Here is a 22,402-nt window from a genome sequence, read left to right as displayed (position 1 = left end):
CTCTCCTCTCCTCTCCTCTCCTCTCCTCTCCTCTCCTCTCCTCTCCTCTCCTCTCCTCTCCTCTCCTCTCCTCTCCTCTCCTCTCCTCTCCTCTCCTCTCCTCTCCTCTCCTCTCCTCTCCTCTCCTCTCCTCTCCTCTCCTCTCCTCTCCTCTCCTCTCCTCTCCTCTCCTCTCCTCTCCTCTCCTCTCCTCTCCTCTCTTTCCCAAGGGAGCTGTTTTCCCTTGGTTCTAATTTCACAAGATGTTGGCTAAAACGATGCAGAAGGAAATAGTAAAGATTCTCGTGGATGAAACTTTAATTTCCCCGTTGGGCATTCCTGAGCTTTTCAATGCACAATATAAACATGCATAAAATAATCTCTTTGGCAAGGGCTGCTGCTATTTCAGAGTAAATAAACTGAAAGGGCAAACCAGGTAAAACATATTGTTGCATTCTTCTTCTCTCTGGGGTTCCACTGACAGTTTAAGATGGCACGTGGCTTCCCTCATTGACAAAAGCCTTGCTTTGGGGAGGGGCTTCATTTGGAGATGTTGTTGAGCAGCCATGTGAGAAGTCAGAGGAGTTGATGACAAGGGTGAGACAGGGAGCACAATTGCACTGTCATAGATGAAGCACTTTGTTTCATAACAAGGTCTGTGGCTGAATTTCAATATCTTTATTTGTGTTTTGCACATAACCAGTGCTTTTCTGTCACTGCACAATAAATACACAGTAGCTGTGGAGAGTATTTAGGCAACAGATCTGCTCTTGAGATAATATTCATACAGCTGAAGCTGTAGCACTAATTTAAACAAGTTATAGAACCATAGAATGATTTGGGTGGAGGGAACTTTAAAGAGCATCCAGTCCCCAAACCTTTGCCATGAGCAGGGACATCTTCCACTAGAACAGGCTGCTCAAAACCCCATCCAGCCTGGCCTTCAGTATTCCAGGGATGCTCTTAGCATCCAGGGCCAGGGCTAAAGTCTGACCTTCCTGCCATCATGTGGCATTCATATTTTCTGGAAAAATCCTTTTACCCAGGATTTTTGCCCTGGGAAGCGGGGAAGCCTCAGAGAAAAAGGAAAACAACAATTATCTCATTTGCTTCCCCTGTGTTTTGCTCACGTGGAATGTGTTTGGAAATTGTTCACCAACAGGTGATTGTTTTATTGGTTTCTGCTGGGGGTTGCTTTGACTCTTTGGCTAATCAGTGCCAAGCTGTATCAGGACTCTGGAAGAGTCACAAGTTTTCATTATTATCTTTTTAGCCTTCTGTAAGTATCCTTTCTGTATTCTTTAGTATAGTTTAGTATAGCATTCTTTAATATAATATAGTATGATAAAATAATAAATTAGACTTCTGAGAACATGGAGTCAGATTCACCATTCCTTCCTCCATCTGGGGAACCCTGCAAGTACAACAGCCATCACACAGAGGGTCTCTTGCCAAACACCACTGCCCAAACACCAGCACCTCCTTGCCCAAGACAGCTACATTCCAATGCTGAGCTTTGATCAGTGGCTCTGTTAATACAGAAGAGACTCAGGTTTTAATTTTAACCAGAGGAGCATTTGAACCTGGCCATGGGTGATCAGTCACACAGCCCCGTGTCTGGGATTGAACAAGTGACATGTCTGCTGTAGGCTGAACTGACCCCACTCACTCCCTGAACTCTTTGCAGGTTGCTCGGCGCGTCCCAAGACAGGCCAAATTCCTGCAGAGGCTGGTATGTATCACACCCTGTCTTTGTTTTACCTCATGGGAGCTACATTTTCCCTGGATATGTGTCTGTGTGTGTGTGCATCCCTGCTGGGGTCCCAGTTGTGGGTTTCTCTGGGTCTGGATTGAAGGCCCTTGAGATGGCAGTTCATGTTCACACTCAGGTATTTCTAATTTCTTTTTAGTAAAACAGTCTCACTACTGTGAGTTCAGAAGCTTTTCATTAGAAGGCACAAAATGGCAACAATCTCTTGTTACAAGGTCTTTTAAGACTAAAATATCCAATTAAGAGCTGACACCTGGATTATTTTCCCTTTTAACCCAATAACTGATCCCAAAGAGCTGCAATGTGGACTTTCCTGCCCAATTACCAAAATGCCACTTAAACCCAAGAAGAAGCATGAAGAAGAAGCCCAGGGTGACACCTGTGCCCTCCATCTTGCTTCCATCCACAACACACTAAAAATCCCAAAACCTCAATTTCTCACCAAGTGACACACCCACACTACTCTCTATAATCTGTTTCACACTTTAGTGGGTTCCAGTCTATCTTGAAGGCTGGGAAACTTTCTCCATGGATGAGGTTCAAAGTCAGAGCTCCCCTGGGGGTCAGGGCACCCCAGAGCAGACACAGGAATATTCCCTGTGCCCTGGGTTTCCATACATCCCTGGGCCCAGGGATGAACTATTTGATGGTACAGTGAGATTCTGAAAAAAAAAAATCTTCATTTTGATCAATGCAACAGGTACAAATTCTTCTAATATTTCCCAATCCATCTTCTCAAGCACAGATTTGCAGGAAGAACATCTAATGTTACCAACCTTAACAACACAGTGAATATTAGCCTGATGAAATCTCACTGAGTTTGAAGAGAAGGGGGGTTTGCTTTGGAATTTAAAGACCTCTGTAGTTTTCAGCCAAAATTTCCTGGAGAAAGGAAGAAAACAAGGAAGCCAATATCCTTCTTCCAGCACATAAATCTAAAATTTAGATGCAGAGGGGCAGCCAGTAGAATTGCTGCTCATGGCCAGTTATTTTTCTGGCTTTTCTAGGGAATTCCCAGTTCATTTCACACATTGAACAGCCATCACCTTAACAGCTTCTGGTCCCCTTCATCTTTGACAAACTGCAATCAGCAGCATAGAGAGAAACTCCCAGGCTTATTACCAGTTTATTACTTCTAATTTGAGAGACAGTCAATTTGTTTTGATGAAAGTAACTGATAAAGGCAAAAATACTGAATGGATTTCATATATTCAGCTCTTTTTCTGTTCTTCCAAATATTTCATGTAAATGAGCATAAAATAATTTGCTTGGTGAGAAAATCTCAGCTGCCAGTTCATCATCATGACCAGGACACCTCCACAAAGCATCCAGCCAACATGCCTAATGGCAGTGTGCTAATCTGCTGCCTTGGCATTCCCTCACTTAATTTCTAATAGGGATGATAAGTCACGGTAATAATAACATTTAACAAATTGTTTGTTTTGCTTTTTTTTCCCCTTTGAGCTGCCTCTTATTTTCTGAAGGCTGTCTTGGTTTGGAAAGCCAGGTGTCTGCTAAGGAAATGGAAAATGTAAACCCCCTCCCTATGAATTATTATAATTTTGAAATTAAGGGGCTCTCAGGCAAAGATATGGGAATAGGAATAATAGTTCTTTAATGGGAAAATTAAAAAATACAAATGCAATGGTACAAAAAAAGAAAACAGCACTGCCAGAGTGAGAGCAGGAGCTGCCCCCTGTGTGTCAGGGAGGTGTCCCAGCCCCATCCCATGGGGGCTCAGCCCTCCTGCAGTGCCAGCTGTGGCTCTGCTGCAGCAGGGATCCTGCACAAGGGGGGAGTTTTCCTCTGCAGCTCCAGGGCTGCTGCAGATGGGCCTGGGCTCCCTCTGGCCATGCAGGGCAGCACAAAGCTGCTCCTCTGGCAGTGCAGGGGGCAAAGGCTGCTGTGCTGTGCCAGGCTCAGATTGGATCCAGGCAGGAATGCTTGGCTCCTCCCCTGGGCGGAGCATCTCCCCATGGGATGCTGGGATTGGATCAGCCCTGCAGGGACACTCAGTGGCCATGGACAGCAGAGATCTCCTGCCGGGAGGGTTGGCTGTGGCAGAGATAAAGAAACAACTGCCCCATGGACAGAGAGAACTGCCCCACCTCTGACAGATGGGGATAGAACACACATCTCCATTTCCAACCTCAGACAAAGCCTCAGTAAAAAGTGCAGAAAGCAAACATGCGTTTGTGCAGCTGTAAGTCAGAGCACCAGGCACTGATGGATTGTGCAGGAGCTCCAGGGAATGCAGCACAGGAATCACAGAGTGGAACTTGGGCTGCCTGCCCAGCCTGACTGAGCAACCTGTTTGGAAATGGCCTGTGCCCCCACCATTTATATTTTCTATATACAGGGAATAGCAGGTCCCTTCCAGGGATGGGAAGGTGAACCAATTCTTTCCTTCTCAGCTCTATGTGATGCCCTTATTCAGGTGTTTGATTTTCCCAACTCACACCCAACCAGGAAGAGGGAGGGATGTTGAATGTCTTTTTTTGTTGTGTTTTTTTGCCATTCCTCAGATTGTAAGGCTATCAGAGCCGGAGCTTGTTCAGTGGGATAGAGATATTTTCCCCATCCCTGGAAGTGTCCAAGGCCAAGTTGGACAAGGCTTGGAGCAACCTGGTTTAGTGGAAAGTATTCCTGTCCATGTCAAGGGTTAGAACTGGATGGGCTTTCAGGTCTCTTCCAGCCCAATCCATTCTGTGATTCTATAACAGAGATCAGCTGAAGCCAGCAAAGGGTGTTTTTAGCAAAAAGACCCCTAAGTGACTTTTTTTTTTTGCATATAAAATACCACTGGGCTGTGGAACTTGCAGCAGGATGTTGTGGATGCTAAAAGTTTACATGGATTCAAAAAGCAGCCGTGTAAAGTAACAGAAGAGAAATCCACAGAATAGAAATATACCACAAAAATACCACCCTTGACCCTGGAGTTCCTTCAGCCACAAATTACTGAAAACTGAGAGAATATTTCAGGGTAGTATGAGTGCAGGTTGGACTGTACACTCTGATTTTACACTTTCCTCTAAGCATGTGCTGTTGGTCTCTGCCAGTGACAGGCTACAGGGTTGAAGCTGGTTTTTTTCTCACCCAACACAACCATTCTCCTGTTGTTGTCACAACAAAGGCAAGTTCATGCTCTCTGTCACATTTGAAAGACTTCCTGAGCTCCTGTGACTCCATCAGTGCATTCTCAGTGTCAGACAGGTCACTGCAGAGCCACTTGTATCTCAAGTGAAAGGCAAAGGGCTTGATCCTCTTTTGCTGATCATCTGTCAGCTCCATATAAACCCACAGATTTTTATGAGCTGCAGCACATGGGGGTGAATGCAGAAGGTCTGACACCAAAGAATTTGCTGTAGTTTCCAATTCTTTCTGTAACTTGTGTTATTAAATCCTCTGTGTACCTTGCCATGCCACAGGCAATTGGTATGGAAGACTGAGTGAAGCATCAGCTCATTATATCTGAAAACATTCCTACAACCTTGTTTCAATCAAAACTCCCCATCTTCTCCACCTTCAGGATAATGAGACTGGGAAGCCATGCCCATGTATCAGGGAAGTTCATAAGAACAGCAGGATCTAGTTCTAATTAACAGCAGTTAATTAAGCAGTGCTCTAAGGGTGGGACATTAGATCTGTGCAGGGGTGTTCTTGCCTAGATCCACAGATCCATTGCTCTGATCTGCCTAAAATTAAAGATATTTATCATGACTAGGTTCATCTGAGACACATTATCAGCCTTTCCAAGCCTTGCAAGTGTAGGCAGGCAGGGCTTTAGGCCAAGTCTGTTGGCAGATCTTGTTAGATCCTGCAGTGGATCCTCGTTCTTCCATTTGCCTGGAATCCACAAACCCAGCAGCTTGGTTAGTTGGATGCTCAGTTACTCCTGATGCCATCAGCTACTGCAGAAATGTTCTTGTTTCATACTCAGACAAACACTTGCTCCCTTTCTTCAGCTGTTTGCCAAAATTATTTTTGTTCTGAAAGAAAGCCTGGACATGCAGCTGAAGAGCCTGTTCCTGTCCTCACAACTCTTACGTGACTGTGAGTTTTACCAACCTCAAAAGGAAGAGTCCCACTGTATTTGGCTCAGTGGGGTTGCTCTCTATTTAAAGTGCATTTTACCCTTTATCTCCCTTCTGCTTTTGAGGGCTTGGTCTTTGATTGTGTAAGTCAATGCACAGATTTTCCTTTTTCAAGGGCTGCTTACAGTTAAGTATACTGAAGTATTCCAGGAAGAAAACATTTGAGCTCCATGGAGATGTTGCTGTCAAAAAACACATTAGTCTGGAGAAATGCTCCAACTCAGGACTTGTGCACGAAAACACATTCCCAAGAAGCAGAAATTGGCTTTCAGCTTCCATTGCTACATCATGTGTCATTCACTGCTGTCTCTGCTGCTTCTCTGCTGGAAGGAGTCCAGTGTGGGCTTAAAAAGCTTAAAATATTTTGCTTGAGATGTCACAGTGTCAATGTTTTTTATTAAGTCTCTTCATCCATTGGCGCAGAATTCCAGGATGGATTCTCAGCAGAGGAGGACTCAGTTGACTCCATTGACAGCAGTTTCTCTGTTTACATAATTCAGGGATCTGACTGGATGAATTTGAAGGTGCTTCTTTAATAAATGTCAGTCTTTCAAGAAGTCTTCCATCTGCTCTTGTGCACAGTGCACAGAGCAAGGTCTGTGACACAGTTCTGGACCCCATGGGGACATATTTTGGGCTTCTCTTCCCAGGCCACAAGGGAATAATGCTGATCCTCTCACACAGTCAGAGTTGAAGGCTTCAGTTCAGGACACAGATGGATTTTGTCAGGGTGTTTCACAACTTAAAGGCTGGCATAAGCACAGCTCTCAGACCTTTCCCAAGCACTGGACAATGTCTGTGGCCTCTGTGAATGAACAAAGGGAGTACCACATTCCTCATTTACTGTTTGCAGCTCACCTGAAACTTTGAGGACAAGCCCACCTTGCCTGTTGCTGTCAGGAGATCTAATACCCATTGCATGGGAGCTTGTGGTCCACACTAAATCTTAAACCCATTGAAACACTGAAGGGGTGAGTTTGCTGCCTGTTTAGGGGTGACCTTTCTGATTCCCACAGGAAACCAGGCCTCGGATGTCCGAGTTCCACGTGAGGTCCACGATCATCTCCCGCTACGCCTTCACCACCGTGTCCTGCACCATGGTCAACAGCGGCTCCGAGGCACGGGAAGCTGTGTTTGAGATGCAGATCCCAGCTGCAGCTTTCATCTCCAACTTTACCATGTAAGTAAGTGTCGGGACCCAGGAAATCCCTCTGGCTGCCCTGGATGGCTCGGGACCCTGCTAAGGGGCTCAGAGACCCTGGCACAGAGCCCAAGACCCCCCTGTGACTTTGATTATGACCCATGGAAAAAATTACCAACCTTATGTGAGGATCTGCAAGCCATGAAAGTTTGAGTAGAATAATAGTTAATTTGTCACGGGGTGAAAAATAGATTTTTGAGGTTTTTAGAATGTCCCAAGATGGAGGAATTTGGGCGTGCCCCATCATTCTTCTTTCTCCTTCCTAGCCTCCATGTTCTGGGTGATGTTGGCACTTTTGGATTGGTTTAAGGCAGAAACTTGCTGTCTAACATAGGTGATAGGTATTGGGAAGTTATGGTAAATAACGTAGTTTTTAGTATAAAAAGATAACACCAGTATGCCACAACCCGACCTGCCAGACAGACCTGTGGAGGGTTGGAGAAAGAATGTTATAGATAAGAAATAATAAACAACCTTGAGAACGAGAACAAAAGAATCCTGACTCCTTCTTTGAGTGCTGGGCTGGGAAAAAGAGACTTGTACATATCTCAGAGTCACTGTGACCAGCAGAAGTCCCGAGAAGTAAGTAATGCACAGACCAGGTCTATGGATGCCACGATACTAAATTCAAATCCTCGGTGTAAACAGGGAGGGAAACTATTCTAAACTATTCTAAACTATTCTAAACTACTTCCCTTCTGAGTGTCTTTTAACCACTTCCTTTTCCTCCGCTCTCTGATTTGAATGAGAAAACTCTCTTGAAGACCTTAAAAACCTTTCCAGAGAAAGTTTCAGCAACACTGGCAGATATATTTATCTCACCTGACTGAATGCAATGCCTAAGAATTTTCTTGTTATTTCATGTCAACAGCAGAAGTCAACTCCAGCCAGCAGATAGGTTCAATGGCTGCTGGAGGTGTGAATGATTAATCAAATAGAGAGAAATCTCATACTGAAATGACCAATAAATTAAACTCTTGGTCTCAAACATATTTGGTTTGATCACGCTCAGATCCATTCTACAGATAGATACTGGGGCCACAGCTTCAGACTTGACCAAAGGGGATAGGGGTCCCACTCTTTAAGAAATACTTCCATTTAGAGTGAATAGGAAGAATAAGACACTTTTGCTTTTGTACTGGGCTGATATTTCCAGCCAGGGAACTTCTGAGTTGGGTTTTGTCCCAGAGGCTTGGGTGGACTCAGGAGAGTGACACCAGCAGCACTCTGAGATCTGACATCCAAGTCTGTGAATGCACCTTGCAGCAAATGTCCACCTGTCACTGTACTTGGGTGCAGGGTGACCATGCTGACACCTCTGATCTCCCCAGGAGCATTGGCAACAAGACTTATTATGGAGAGGTCACGGGGAAGGAAAAGAAAAACAGCACGGATGACAAAGAAAGGCACAAGAAACCTCCAAGCCCCACAGAAGGAAGGTGAGTGTTGTGAATTTGGCTGTGTTGTGGGAGGTGATGCCCTCTCCTGCCATCTTCATCTTGGCTGCCTTGGCGTGCTTATCCATGGATTTATAGGAAGGAGCAGCTAAACTGAATGTTATCTGCACTGCCCGGTGTCATTCCTATACTCCAAGCCATGAAAAATTGTGTGTGGCCTTCTCTAACCCTGTCACACAACTTTTCAAATTCCAAGATGCTCCAGGATGTACTACTGGGGGAAAGAATTCTTGTTACTTCCTGAATAACAGAAAGGAAACTTGGGGTGCTGTCATGAGCAGAGTCATCCACTTCCCTCAAGAGGGAAGCAAGAATATACTTTATTAATATCTTATTCATAAAAAGTAATATTTTATTTATATTAATAAAATTATAAATAAATAAAAATGGGTAAATAATTATAATATTTATATTTTATTTATGATAATTTCAAATATTACAATTTAATTTATATTTATTTATAATATTGTAATTATAAATAAATAAAAATGGGCACATAATGATAATATTTATTTATATTTATAATCTTTACTATAAATAATAATATTTTATTTATAGTATTAATGTATTCTATTTCTATTTTACATAAATCAGCAAAGTTCAATGGTAAATGCAACAGGTGTTCAACAAGATTCAATGGAGTGTTCAGTTGATTATTTACAGGGAACAAGGTCAGGCAAAACTATCAGGGGGGAGGTGAAGGGGGCAATTGTGTGATGTGTATGGGATGTGAAGCTGTCTTTGGATTTTCCTTCCAGGGAGAATGGCTATGAGACATTCAAGGCCTCTGTCTTCATCCCCCGCAAGATGCAGGCCAGGTTCACGCTGCATTACGAGGAGCTGCTGCAGAGGAGGCTGGGGAAATACGAGTACACCGTCAGCATCCGGCCCCAGCAGCTGGTGGGGAGGCTGAGGGTGGAGGTGAACATCCTGGAGAACTCAGGAATTGTGTCCCTGGAGGTGCCTCCCCTCAGGAACAGCAGGCAGAAAGGCAATGGGAAAGCTGAAGGTGAGTGTGGAAACAAACCCAGGGCACTGGGAATATTCCTCTGTCTGCTCTGGGGTGCCTGACCCGCAGGGCAGCTCTGACTTTGACCCTCATCCATGGAGAAAGTTTCCCAGGCTTCAAGATAGACTGGAACCCACAAAAGTGTGAAATAGATGATAGAGAGTAGTGTAGCTGCTATAGAACTATTTAGGTTTTGGGATTTTTAGTATGTTGTGGATGGAAGCAAGATGGATGGCACAGGGTGTTGTCCTGGGTTTCTTCTTCATGCTTCTTTTCCCTCCTTCTCCATGGGTTTGGGTGGCATTTTGTAATTGGGCAGGAAAGTCCCCATTGCAGCTCTTTGGGATCAATTATTGGGTTAAAAGAGAGAATAATCTAGGTGTCAGTTCTTAATTGAACAGTTTAGTCTTAAAAGACCTTGGAACAAGAGATTGTTGGCCATTTTGTGCCTTCTAATGAAAAGCTGCCCAACTCACAGTAGTGAGACTGTTTTACTCATAAATAATAAACACTGAGTGTGAACATGAACTGCCATCTCAAGTGCCTTCGATCCAGAGAAACCCACAGCTGGGACCCCACAGGTAAGGAGAGATTTTATGACCCATGGTTCTCATGGTTATTTGTGGGGCCTGGCAGCGCTGGATCTATTTTCTCTGTATGGCTGTGTCTGTGTGGTATCTGTGCCTCAGCCTGTGAGGACTTTGAAGCTTAATGAATACAGGGCTGATCCCATTCATCTCAATAGTTTTTTTTCTTCTTTGCTATTGTCTTGAAGAGCTTTGAACTAGGCCTTTAGGCCTTGTGCTCAGCACTGGAGCAGGCTCTTCCCCGGCCTCTGCATCTCCTGGGAACTGTTTATTTTAAGTGAATTGTTTTTTCCATCCATCCATGCCAAGGAAGATAGGAAATCCTGCACTTCAGAACATGGGAAATTCCAAGAGGAAAATCCATATTTTGCCAAAGCGCTAAGTGCTATCTGAGCATCAGCTCTTACCCCTAACCATCCTTGCTCACTGTTCAGACCGTGTAAATATAACTCTTTCTGGTGTAAACCAACAGCTCAGAATGCTGTGATTGCTGCATGTTGTCAAAAAACACCAAAAAAAAGTATGGCAGGAGGATGCAGAGTCTTTTGGGACATGACCCTCAATCACTCCAAGTGATTCAATGCCAGCAAAATCAGTGGAGCTGCACTGAAAGGTCCTAATGCATGTGAAATGGAGTTAAACTGATTGCTCAGTGGGATCCTACTGATTTAATCCAAATCACGTGAAACCAAGGCTCTCAGTGACTTGGGCTCTCTTCAGGTCAAGCCTCATTAGTCTCACTGTCCTACATCCACGTGCCAAGTGATAAATGTGCTCTGCTCCTCATCGGGAGAGGCAGGAAGCCTTTTTCACCTATCAGGGAATTGTTGGCATGTGGTTTCCTGCAGGACATCTGGCATTGATCAAGGGTAGAGACAGACTGAGCAGAGCAGACACACTGCTGGTCCAGCACAGGATGGAAATTCCTATATGTAAATGACATACAGGGAAAACTCGTGTAAGTCACTATGCAAATGGCAATCTGGGAGCACTGACATTCTTGGCATCATGCTTCAGATTTCAAAGAGCTCATATAAAAATGGGCCTGAGCTGTCGGATTCTGTAATCCTCCCTAGCCAGTAAAATGTATATAAAATATGTGTTCCATTGCAGGAGGGGTAATGCAACTGAAGCTCAGATTCTTTGCGTTTTATCTGTGTTCAGAATTCAATTTCACACCCTTTCTGTCTGGAATCATCCCATGTGGTTGTTCACTATATTCCAGCTGACAGTCACCTCTCAAGATGGATCCAAAACCGAACCATCAGAGCCATTATTTGCTCCCTGTGAAGCCTTCTTGCTCATATGACACCCAAAAAGTGGGTGCACATCCAGTGAGACCTCCAGAAGAAGTAAACAGAGCAGGAAGAAGCATTTGCCAGATGAAACTGTCATCCTCACAGGCAGAACAGTTAAACCTAAATTATTTTGGAGTCCAGCAGATTCAGGATTAGAGCTCAAATGCAAACCAGAAAAAAGTATCTGCTCTCTCTTGGATTGCCACAGCTTAAAACTCTTCAGTACCACTGGACATTGGAACATTGGGAAATTGTACTGCCTAACTGGTTTGAGGTTGAATATATCATTAAAGCTCTCTTCCTCTATTTCTTATGTCTAAACTATCTCACAGTTAATGATAAAATATGATATTTTGGTAAGTATTAATAAATTATCATCTTGAGAGTAGTGGAAGAAAAATGTATTGCGCCATCAGGTTGTTACAACCCACTCCAAAAGGTGAGGGTAACCCAAGTTCTGGAAACAACACTGATTCATCTGTGTTTATAAATACACATATTTAGGTTTATTTTAGAACAACCTGGTTGCACAGGAAAACAGATATGTTTTGGTTCTTATTGTCTAGAATAATATTGTCTACAATATTACAATTGTAATTGTAGACAATTGTAATATTGTAGACAGTATTATTCTAGACAATAAGAACCAAATTGTCTTGGTTCTTTTTGCCTACAATAAGAACACAATTACAATTGGGTTTGATTCTTATTATCTACAAAATAATATTATCTACAGTATATATACATATTATCTACAGTAATATAACAATGTAAAACCATAAATATATCACTTAAGAAAATGTGTAAGAGTAGAAAGATCTCACCACCTGAAAGACTTCCGATGAGACTTGGTTGTTATCATTTCAATGTCCGTTGGTCAAAGTGCTGATCACAGGCTAGATCCATCACATGGTGAGGTAAAATCCTATAGGGAAACCCACAGAATGCACAATCTATTGGGTTTATATTCACTCAGGTTCAGGTGGGAATGCCCAGGGGTGGGGAGCTTGTGATGGTTGTTGGAATGCTGTGGATCAAGGACGCCTGAGTAATGGAATATTGTGGATCATGGGACACTTGGGGAGTCTTTTACACCTTCTCACAAGATACAGCTGCCTGATAAATTAGTGCTGTTGTCAGTTATGTCCCATCATGGCCCATCACAGCTGAGTTCACTTGATAAGGACAAAGTTCCCACCTCCCAGGATTCACCTCTTTCCTCATCTGGTCCCAGCCCAGCTGCAGCCTGAGCTGGGCTGAGCTGCCCCTGGCACCTGGGTGGGTGCTTTGCCCATGGGCAGCTTCCCCTGAGTGTTTGAGCATCCCAGTGTCTCTCCCAGCCTCACTTGTGGATGTGTCCTTTTCTTGTCTCTCAGGAAGTCCTGTGTCCATCCTCTCTGAACAGGGAGCAGACAATGTGATGACAGATCTTTCTAGGATATTTCCTGGTGCAGTAACTCCTGCGCACATGGCTCCATCTGGGAGTTGTATTTTTCCCAAAGGAAGGCATTAGGCATGGGAGTTTTGGAAAATGATATTTTGGCATGTGCAGGTGTTGTCTGTCCCATACAAACCTCAAAACAGGAGGCATTGAGGCCAGTGATCCTGATCTTTTCTGGTGACCTCAGAATGGAGCCACTTTCTGAATGATGTCCTGGATGTTGCCCTAATTTTGTTCCTGCAGTGTAGCTGTGTGAGAACTAGCCGTGGGCTTGGGCTGAAGACTCTAGGCTGCTCGAGGATGACTGTTTCTTTCTGAAGTCAAAGGTCTCAGAAAGCTTTTTATTTCTTATAACAGCTGTCTGGAAGTTTCCACATGTTAGCAGAGGACAAACTTTGCATTTGGTCTCTAAGCCTGAATCTGCCGGACTCCAAAATAATTTAGGTTTAACTGTTCCTCCTGTGAGGACGAAAGTTTCATCTGGAAAATGCTTTTTCCTGCTCTGTTTACTTCTTCAGCTGAATTTAGTGGAAAGTTTGTCTGAAGGCTCTACTAGCTCTCTCAGTGTGAGCACAAACCAGCCCAAGCATTTGGAGCTCATCCATGCTCTGGACTCTGAAATATCTCACAGATTTTTCTCTCTCTGCCACTTGTTTAAAAAGAACAAGGCCAATAAACAAAGGAGACTAATTGTGATCCAGATATCAAGTGCTGCCTAAAAAAGAAACCTGGGGAAAGACATAGGAACTGTGTTTTAGAATATAAAAAGCTGCTGCAAGAAGGAAAAGGATACTGTGGCTTCTGTGTCAATAAGTGAAAAAACAAGAAGTCATGGGTTTATAATCCACAAGGAAAAATGTAATTTGGCCATTGAAAATGTTCAACAGTGAAAAAAGTGAAGCTCTGGGAAGGACTGGCAAGTGCAGGCACTGAGTTTCCATTACTGGAGGTCTGGAGTGTTTCCTGATTGTATCAAAAAACTAAGTAGGAAGGGATTCAGTCTGAGAACGTGGGATGAATTAGATAAGTTACCTTCCAGACCTGATTTTTGTTATTCCAGAAAAAAAAAGTTCTCTTGGACCCTTTCTATCAGAACAGTTTTTGGCTCTTAACTTCTGCCCCTGGGATGGAGATGAAGAGGATGGGAGAGATTCCTCAGCAATCCTTGTCACTTAAAATGTCTGTGTGAGACAGCCTTGGAAACTTCCTCTGCAGAGATCCCTAAAGCACTGCCTGGGTTAGAAATGATGACATTTATCACCTCCAGAGAGTGTTCTGAGGAGCAGTAGAGGGAGGCGATGTGATCCACTTAGACTCCACATTGTTTTAAAAAATGGGTTTCGTGTGATTATGCTAATTTAACAGGTGGGGAAACTGAGGCGGGGGGTTGCTGCCTAAATCAGCTCATTTCCAATGGTCCAGAGAAATGTTAAATGGACATGGATGTGCAGGAGGAATAAGGAGGGAGCTTCTGACTGATTCTCACTGACCCTGGCAGCCTAACCCTCAGCAGGCTTTCCCTTTAGCAGTTGAGGAGAAGTAATGTGAAACCTCCAGATCAGAAATTATACATGGACTTTAAAGCCATTTCTATGTATTTTAGGCTTTTCCCACACTGGCAGTTAAATGGGATTTCTGGAAGCAATAGAAGACAGATGGAAAATTCAAGAAGGCAGATACAAGCACATCTGATGCATTTTGTATTAAAAACATATTGTGTCAGTTGATTCATCAGATCAAAGGGCAGCTATAAAAATAAAACCAGATAAAAATAAAGACTGAGGTAAAATCTTACAGCAATGTTGATTTATAACTTTTCTTTGCCAGGAGAAATCTGAACTGTACATGGATTTTAGAAAAAATATCAAATCATTTTATAAGCTCCCTCTAAGATACAAAACTAGTGTCCTTATGTGGTTTCAGTGTATTGGCTGGGGCATCCCTCTCTGTTTCCATCAGGATGAATGGATAGGAGTTCTCACAGAGATTCTGTGATGCAGAGTCAGTTCTTGATTTTACTGAAATTGAGTGATCTCTGTCATTCAGTCTCCTTGGGCAAGGCTTTTGCTGAGGAGTTTGCTTCAAAGTCCAGGTGTTCTAGCTATAATTTGCTTGTGTAAAATTGGGCCTGTGATAAAACCCTTCCCTATATCAGTAGAACAGTCTTGTGCCTCGTCTTTTCAAATGCACTCACAGGACAGCTGTGAAAATAAAGCAAAATCGTCCTGACAGTAACATCCTAGAGTGCTATTGATTTATGAATCTTAGTCTCATTCCTTTGCCTAGAGGAACCTAGATTGTACGTGGCACTTCAGAGTAAAAGTTACAGATTTTGGTAATCATTTCATAAACCCACAAGGACCCCAATCCTGGCATTTCTATGGACTTCCACCTGTGGGAAGTCAGATAAGTTAGGTAACCACTCCATGCTTCCATTTTCCTACTTGTTAAATGGACATAATCACATCTTTCTGGTTTTGTAAATCACAGTGGGGTCTGGATATGAGGTTGTGTTCATTGTTGCTCACAGATGTCACATTGCCTTTCCCTAATGCTGCTCAAAGCCCTTTACAAAGGTGAAATGCCTCTGCTCATTACATAAACAGAGTTTTGTGACCCCCTGGAATGGAGCTTTCCCAGACCGCCTGCACCTTGTCATTTGGATCACTATTGTTAATTCATTGTTAATTAAAATTACCCTAAAGCAGATGTCTGTCTGGACAGATGTATCATACCCTAATCTCTGACTCTCTTGACCTGACCTCCATGTGCATAGTGGAGCCTAGAAAATAAACTTATATGTAGATATTTGCATTGTGTACACCAAAACTGAAACTGAACCTCTCCCATCCCTAATTTCCCTGTCATACCACAGATTTTTTGGGGCATGTTTGGAAAAGATTTGAGATTTCCCCTCACAGTATAATTAAGCAGCTGATTCCTACCAACTCTAACCAGCCCAGGAGCAAACATAACAGAACTTCTGTGCCTCAGAGGATTGTTGGAATAATCCCTGTGAGAGCTAAAGCACCCAAGAACAACTTCAGCTGACAATATATATTTTGTGTTTTCAAAAGCCAGTTAGGAAAAAGGTGAAATCCCTCAAAATCTGGAGAAGTTCAGGGGCCAAATCCATCTCATGTAAGGATGGAGTTAAGAGGGAAACAGCTGGCAAACCAAAAGAGGGTAAGGTGGAATTTGTTTACATAGAGAGGCAACAGGGAACTTCCACATCCCTCAGCTTTTAGAGAATGAGCACAGATAACAATGCAAGGAGAGTTTCCTGCAGGGTGACTCAGACCTAAATAATTGTCTTTATCAGAGGTGCCCTCTGCCAGGCACATCCCTCTTTGTTGATTGAGGAAGGAATTTCAGAGTTTAGGATGAGTTACATCTCAGGGATGCAATTTGTGTGACTGCACTGGCAGTGCTGGATTTTGTCTGAATTAGACTGAAATTGCAGTGACTACAATGATAACTTTTGCTGAACATAAAGGCAGCTAAGAGGAATTGTTGAAAGGTAGACATTACACATAAGACACTTGTCAGATCCAAAGATCAGTCACTCAGATCAATCCCACCCACATGCCTGAACATGCCACCTCAAGAATACCTAATAATCAATAAGGAAAAATCTATAGTGTGATTAATCTCATCCTGGAATAAATGTTTAAACAGGTTAGAGAAATCATACCTGCATTGACTGTCAGGATCTCAGGTGTAGGATCTGCGTCCTGGATGTCTGGAGCTGGCTGGAATGAACAGCATCAGCATGTCTGAGGTTGTGTGTTTGGCCAAACAGAACTGAAAACAGGAATTTCCTACAAACATTTTTATCCTTGAGAGCAGTGTAAGATGGGTTTCAGTTTAAAGTTTGAGGAGATGGGTTTTTTTTTTTTTAATCTCTCTTTTTTTTTATCACTGAATCTTCAATCCCAGTAAATCACTCTGCTGGCTGGCTTGGCTCCATGGCCACACCACCTGTGCTGTGCTTTGACATCTGTAAGGCAATGGGAAAAACCTGTGATATTGTGGTTTTATCTCAACAGGTGATGTGTCTCCTCCCCCCTCTACTGTCATTGGGCACACCAAAACCTTAGCTAAGGTTACATTCAACCCCAGTGTTGTTGAGCAAACCAGGATTGCCCGAAATGGAATTTTGGGAGACTTCATAATCAGATATGATGTCAGCAGGGAGCTGAGTGTTGGGGATGTTCAGGTACTGTGCACATGATTCATCTTTTATGTTTTATTAACTATACCTGAGATGGTTTAATTGTTTTGCCTGCTCCAAATTCCTAGAAAATGCTTTCCAAGTGAAAGCTACTCCTCCATCTTGTAAGAACTATCAAAAATAAAACCAGTCAGTTAGCAGCCACAAGATGGACTTAAACCTCAACTTCACTGAGCTTCTTTTTTGTGTCTGCTTTTCAGTTTCTCAGTATACTGGCTATAGATATCTGGATACAAGGCCAGTTTTTCAAGGGAATGATGTGGTTCTGATCTGTGGGCACATGTGTTACATCCTTGCTGCATTTGGAAGGAAAATCATTTGGATGACTCAAACTGCATTTGGATGTCAACCATGGAAGGAGATCTCCATGGATCTCTCCACGGAGAGCTCCAGTTGGCTCATCCAGTTGAATTAAGGGGGGATCCCAAGGGTATCTGGGAACAGAATTAAAAGGGATTCCAAGGAGCATTCACACCCTCCAGTGTAGACACAGCTACTGAAAGCACCCAAATATCCAGACATCCCATAATGATGTGTGTGAAACATTGCACCACGACCTACCTTTGATCCCTGACTGCCTTGCTCTTCCCCAGATCCTCAATGGATATTTTGTGCACTACTTCGCCCCCACAGACCTCCCTCCCCTGCCCAAGAACGTGGTGTTCGTGCTGGACAGCAGCGCCTCCATGGTGGGCACCAAGCTGAAGCAGGTGAGCTCCTCCTCCTCCTCGTGTCTGCTCTGGGCTGCTCAGCCCTGGGGTGGCAAAGCTTGCCTCAGATCTCTCTCATCACTTCTCCTCTGCAAAGTGTTTGGTGTGTCTGAGGTGAGAGGTGGCTCTGGAGGCACCTCGAGGTGAGGTGATCTGCCTGCAATGAGAAATGGTTGTGTCAGTGGAAATGGGATGGGAGCGAGGAATGTAGAAGGATTCGCCACTCTGTAAATGTCAGTGCTGCCAAAATTGAGCATAGGGTTGTCCAGGGTGGTTCTGTTCTGCGTAGTTTGAGAAGGGGTAGATTAGGCAGAATTCCCAGCAAAGTGCATTCAGCAGACTCTGTATCCAGTCTAGCAGCACAGAGAAGACACTGCTGCCTTTAAATTACCTTGGCAAAATGTCATAATGTTAATTTATGTGAACATGTCCTTCTAGAAATGCTGCAACTCTGTAATTGAAAGAAAAAAGGGGAATTGTAGGGGGATACAGTATGGGTAAATGAAGGTGGTATAGAATGTAATCTTATCCCCTAAAGAGTTGCAGCTGAACCAATTACTAAAGATTAGGAGGAGGCCTGATGTTAACAGGCCACACCTGTAGCCAATAATAAGAGTGTTATAAAAGAGTGGATTGGTGGAAACTGGAGTCAGTTGGTTACTGCAAGGACAAGGACCAGTCAGTGCTAGAGGAGCTGCCTACAAGAAACATCAAGGAGGTATGAAACTCTAGCAATATGGAACCCTTGCAACGTAATGATAGTAGAACATCTTGTGCAGTAATGACAACAGCAAAACGCTCAGTGAAATATAACTCAAGAGGTTCTACTGAAAGAAAAGTCATTTTTTCCTTTTTGGGAATCTGAGTTTTTCAGAACAAATCTCAGACATTTCTACATGACACAGACCTTAATGTGAGCCACCATAGCAAGCTGAAGGGGACATCAAATATAAATGGAATATGGATTCTGTGGATCCAAATTATCTTCCCCAGTGACTGGGGAAAAAGATGACTCATCAAAAGAGTTGTTAGCAAGCAATCTTAGTCCTGTCCTGAATGAGATCTCAAATCAAGATACTTCTGCATCTGTAAAAAGCCCTGTGGACAGAGCCTGGCCCTTAGCTTTCAGTATCCTCCTGCTGAAAAATAACCACTGTGCCTCTCAGAATAAACAGTTGTGGCACAAACACCCCCAGTCCTGCAGGCTGGAAGCAGACACCCAGTGACCACGTGCTGAACCAGGGAGATTAAAACTCCAAAGGGCTTTGGTGCTTCTGTGAGCTGCACAAGTAGCCAGCAGATTAACCTTGCACTATGAAAGCTTTTATTCTCCTCCCAAGTATCAGAGTTTCTTTTCATTACACCTACTAAAAACCACACAGCCATTAACCGCTGAAGGTTAAATTCATACCCTGGGCAGTTTGTGCTGCTAAACATGGATCTCAGGCAAATCAGCTATAGAGAGGTTCCTCCTGAGCCCAGAACATTTGTTGAGGCTGTGTCCAACTGTTGGAACCCTGGACGCTGAGAATTTTAAACTTTCTGTGCTGAAAGGCACAGACTCACAAGAGAGGACTACATTTAACCTGAGGCTGTAGAGAAGACTTCCAAAATTTATTAATAGCCCTAAAATTACAAGAATATAGTTAGTTAGAAGTGTACAATATCACAGGGTAGAAAACTTAAAGTTTAGAGTTATAGTAATAAATATAAACCAAGATGAAAGTTTTAGAGCAGAGGCAAATTATTCTTCTTCACCTTCTTGTTCCTTCTTCATGAGTTTAAGTAGTATTTTGTAATTAAGCAGAAAATTCTGCATTACGAGCTTTGAAGAATCACTTATTAAAAAAAAAAGTATCATTTCTTAATTAGAAAGTTTACTCTTAAAAGACCTTGTAATAAAAGATAGTTAGCCATTTTGTGCCTTATTAATAAAAGACTACAAAACTCATAGTTGTCAAGCTATTACACTAATAAAAAATAATAAACACCTAAGTCTGAACATGAAATACTATCTCAAGTACCTTCAATCTCAACCTCAACAAAAATAAAAATACAACCAAAAAATCCACACCCAACTTTTTGTCTGTTATCTCAGTATATGTTTTTTATCGAGAACCACTGGAGTTGGTACATTATGGAGGAGTGCTAAGCACTTATCTTTCTTTGGTTCCAGCTGCTCCAAAAAATAGAACTTTATGGAGTTAAAATCAAAATCATAAAGCCCCCCCAAAGATTAATCAAGAAAAGACCAAAATCCAGGACTGGCTGAAAAAGAAACCTCTCTTGGTTCTCTAGGAAAATGTGATCAGTTACAGCCACGTGTGCTCAGTGTCCTTTTTACCAGTTGCTGATGTCATTGAGATGCTTATTAAATTACAAACAGATTCCCTGGTGGCAGGATACATCTGAGCAGAGGAAATGTCTCCTTTTTGTCCTTTCTCTTGGACTCTGACAGCTGTGGTGATCTCTGGTGGTGTGTAGAGAGCTGGGGAATCCCATAGGACTGTCTTTCCTCATTTCTCTCCACTGAGTCACGTGCAAGGTCAGCTAAAAATACAGCCAGCAATTGTAACGGGTGCTCCTGTGGGTCAGCTGCAGTGACTGTGGCAAAGGACAGTTTCTAGGATTGTGTAAGCCAGGATGGGAAACATTAGCTGTGCACCTTTTTATGTAGAAACTGGAGGAGATTTTGGACTCTTCAGTCACCTGCCTTCACAAAGCAAATGGCAAAGTGACTCAAGTGAGGTCAGGATTTCATCCTGCAGTTCCCACAACACAATTGTGAGTCATTTATCTTTTCCTCTCCCAAGGTTTTCCTTTTCCAACATGAATTTTCATCTGTTTTGCCATCCCTTTTTTCCTGTATCTCAGGCTTTGAAGCAACAAATGTCCAGCTGCAAACACACAGAGTGAGACTGGTTAATCAACTTCAATCAGATCATTGGAGGTGTTCTAAAAGCATGTCTGTGACTGTGTTCACAGGGGTCCCAGGATGAGGGAAGAAACAAGGATCTGACTCCATGTTTCAGAAGGCTTGATTTATTATTTTATGCATTATATTATATTATATTATATTATATTATATTATATTATATTATATTATATTATATTATATTATATTATATTATATTATATTATATTATATTATATTATATTATATCTATACTGAAAGAAAGGATTTCATCAGAAGGCTAGCTAAGAATAGAAAAAGAAAGAATGGTAACAAAAGCTTGTGGCTCAGACTGTCTGAGCCAGCTGACTGTGATTGGCCATTAATTAGAAACAACCCCATGAGACCAATCACAGATGCACCTGTTGCATTCCACAGCAGCAGATAATCAATGTTTCCATTTTGTTCCTGAGGCCTCTCAGCTTCTCAGGAGGAAAAATCCTAAGGAAAGGATTTTTCATAAAAGATGTCTGTGACACCTGTGGATGTGGCACTTGGAGACGTGGTTTAGTGGTGAACACAGGGGTGCTGTGTTAATAATTGGACTTGATGATCTTAGAAGTCTTTTCCAGCTTTAACAGCTCTTTGGTTCTGTGATCAGGACCCTTGAAACATTCCCCTCACATCACTAAGAGATGTATCAGCTTTGAGGGGAAGATATTTCTCCTGTTTTCACAGCCTCTGAGCTCTGGTGATGTCCAGCAGACTCAGATGTGTTGCAGCAGTCAAACCCCTCTGAGAATCTGAGCCTTTGCTGCAATCTCCTTTTAGCACTGGCAGGGAGATGGAGTTCATGAACAGAAAATTCTTGAGCACGATGAGGAAAAAATATTAATGTGCTCAAGGCTTTGCACATCATTACTGCTGTCCCACTGGCAAGGAAAATCCTCATGAACTTTGTTCCTCCCTTTGCAAAGAGACAGCAAGTTCTGTGTGGAATAGTTGCTTTTAACAGCCAGGAGGGCCTGGGGAAGAGCTTCTATCTGCAGGGTTTACTGGGAAGCAAAATGGTTTGCAAAAACGACAAAAATTTGCAAAAATGAAGCAAAATGACTGCTTTTGAACAATCTACCCTGCTGATTTTATAGTGCCTTTGGCTAGGTGGAAGGGGATACAGCAGCTTTACATTGATATAACCAGGAGAAAAAGGAACCAGTTATAAGTTCAGCACCTTGTGATTATCATCATTGCACCCAGCTTCACTGAACATGGTGAGAAAAGAGAGCAAGAACGTTCCAAGCTGTGAATATGTCCACAAGGGGAGGAGTTTGCAGGTATTTTGCAGCTGTAAAATAGAGTTGTTCCAACCACAGATTGGTTTCACCTTACCTTTCCCACCGGCAATAAATGCCACACACTCAGTTCAGCACTTGGCCTCGCCACAAGCCTGGCAGCCTGTCAGTGGTGCCGTGCCAGACTGTAATTTTCTCTGAGGTTAATTGCTCCAGGAGGAACCCAGCTGAAACTGGGACCTGCTGGGCATTTGCAAGGGCTCCAGTTCATTTGCCTGTGCCTGTCCAAGGGGCACTGTTGGTATTTTTGAGTCACCCACAGCGCTGGAGCCCCATCTGAGGGCTCTGTGTGCCCAACCTCACCCTCTGAGCATCAACACCCTGAGGAGTTTCAGGGCGGTGAAGGAGCAGAAAGCGCCTGAGCACTCAATGTTCT

At 43.0% G+C, this 22,402-nt stretch overlaps 1 protein-coding gene across 1 annotated transcript in view; it reads left to right on the top strand.

The window, feature by feature from the left end:
- ITIH5 (inter-alpha-trypsin inhibitor heavy chain 5) overlaps window positions 1-22,402 on the top strand; it is a 49,395-nt gene that overhangs the window by 1,884 nt on the left and 25,109 nt on the right. The window contains exons 2-7 of the mRNA XM_058022412.1: window positions 1,667-1,711; window positions 6,861-7,024; window positions 8,377-8,484; window positions 9,261-9,511; window positions 16,887-17,056; window positions 17,665-17,781. Coding sequence (XP_057878395.1) covers window positions 1,667-1,711; window positions 6,861-7,024; window positions 8,377-8,484; window positions 9,261-9,511; window positions 16,887-17,056; window positions 17,665-17,781 — 855 coding nt within the window. The remainder of the gene's footprint in view (window positions 1-1,666; window positions 1,712-6,860; window positions 7,025-8,376; window positions 8,485-9,260; window positions 9,512-16,886; window positions 17,057-17,664; window positions 17,782-22,402) is intronic.

This window comes from Melospiza georgiana, chromosome 4 (assembly GCF_028018845.1).
Source record: "Melospiza georgiana isolate bMelGeo1 chromosome 4, bMelGeo1.pri, whole genome shotgun sequence".
Classification (NCBI taxonomy): domain Eukaryota; kingdom Metazoa; phylum Chordata; class Aves; order Passeriformes; family Passerellidae; genus Melospiza; species Melospiza georgiana.
The sequence above is the reverse complement of the archived record's forward strand: the minus strand, read 5'-3'. Positions and strand labels throughout refer to the sequence as shown.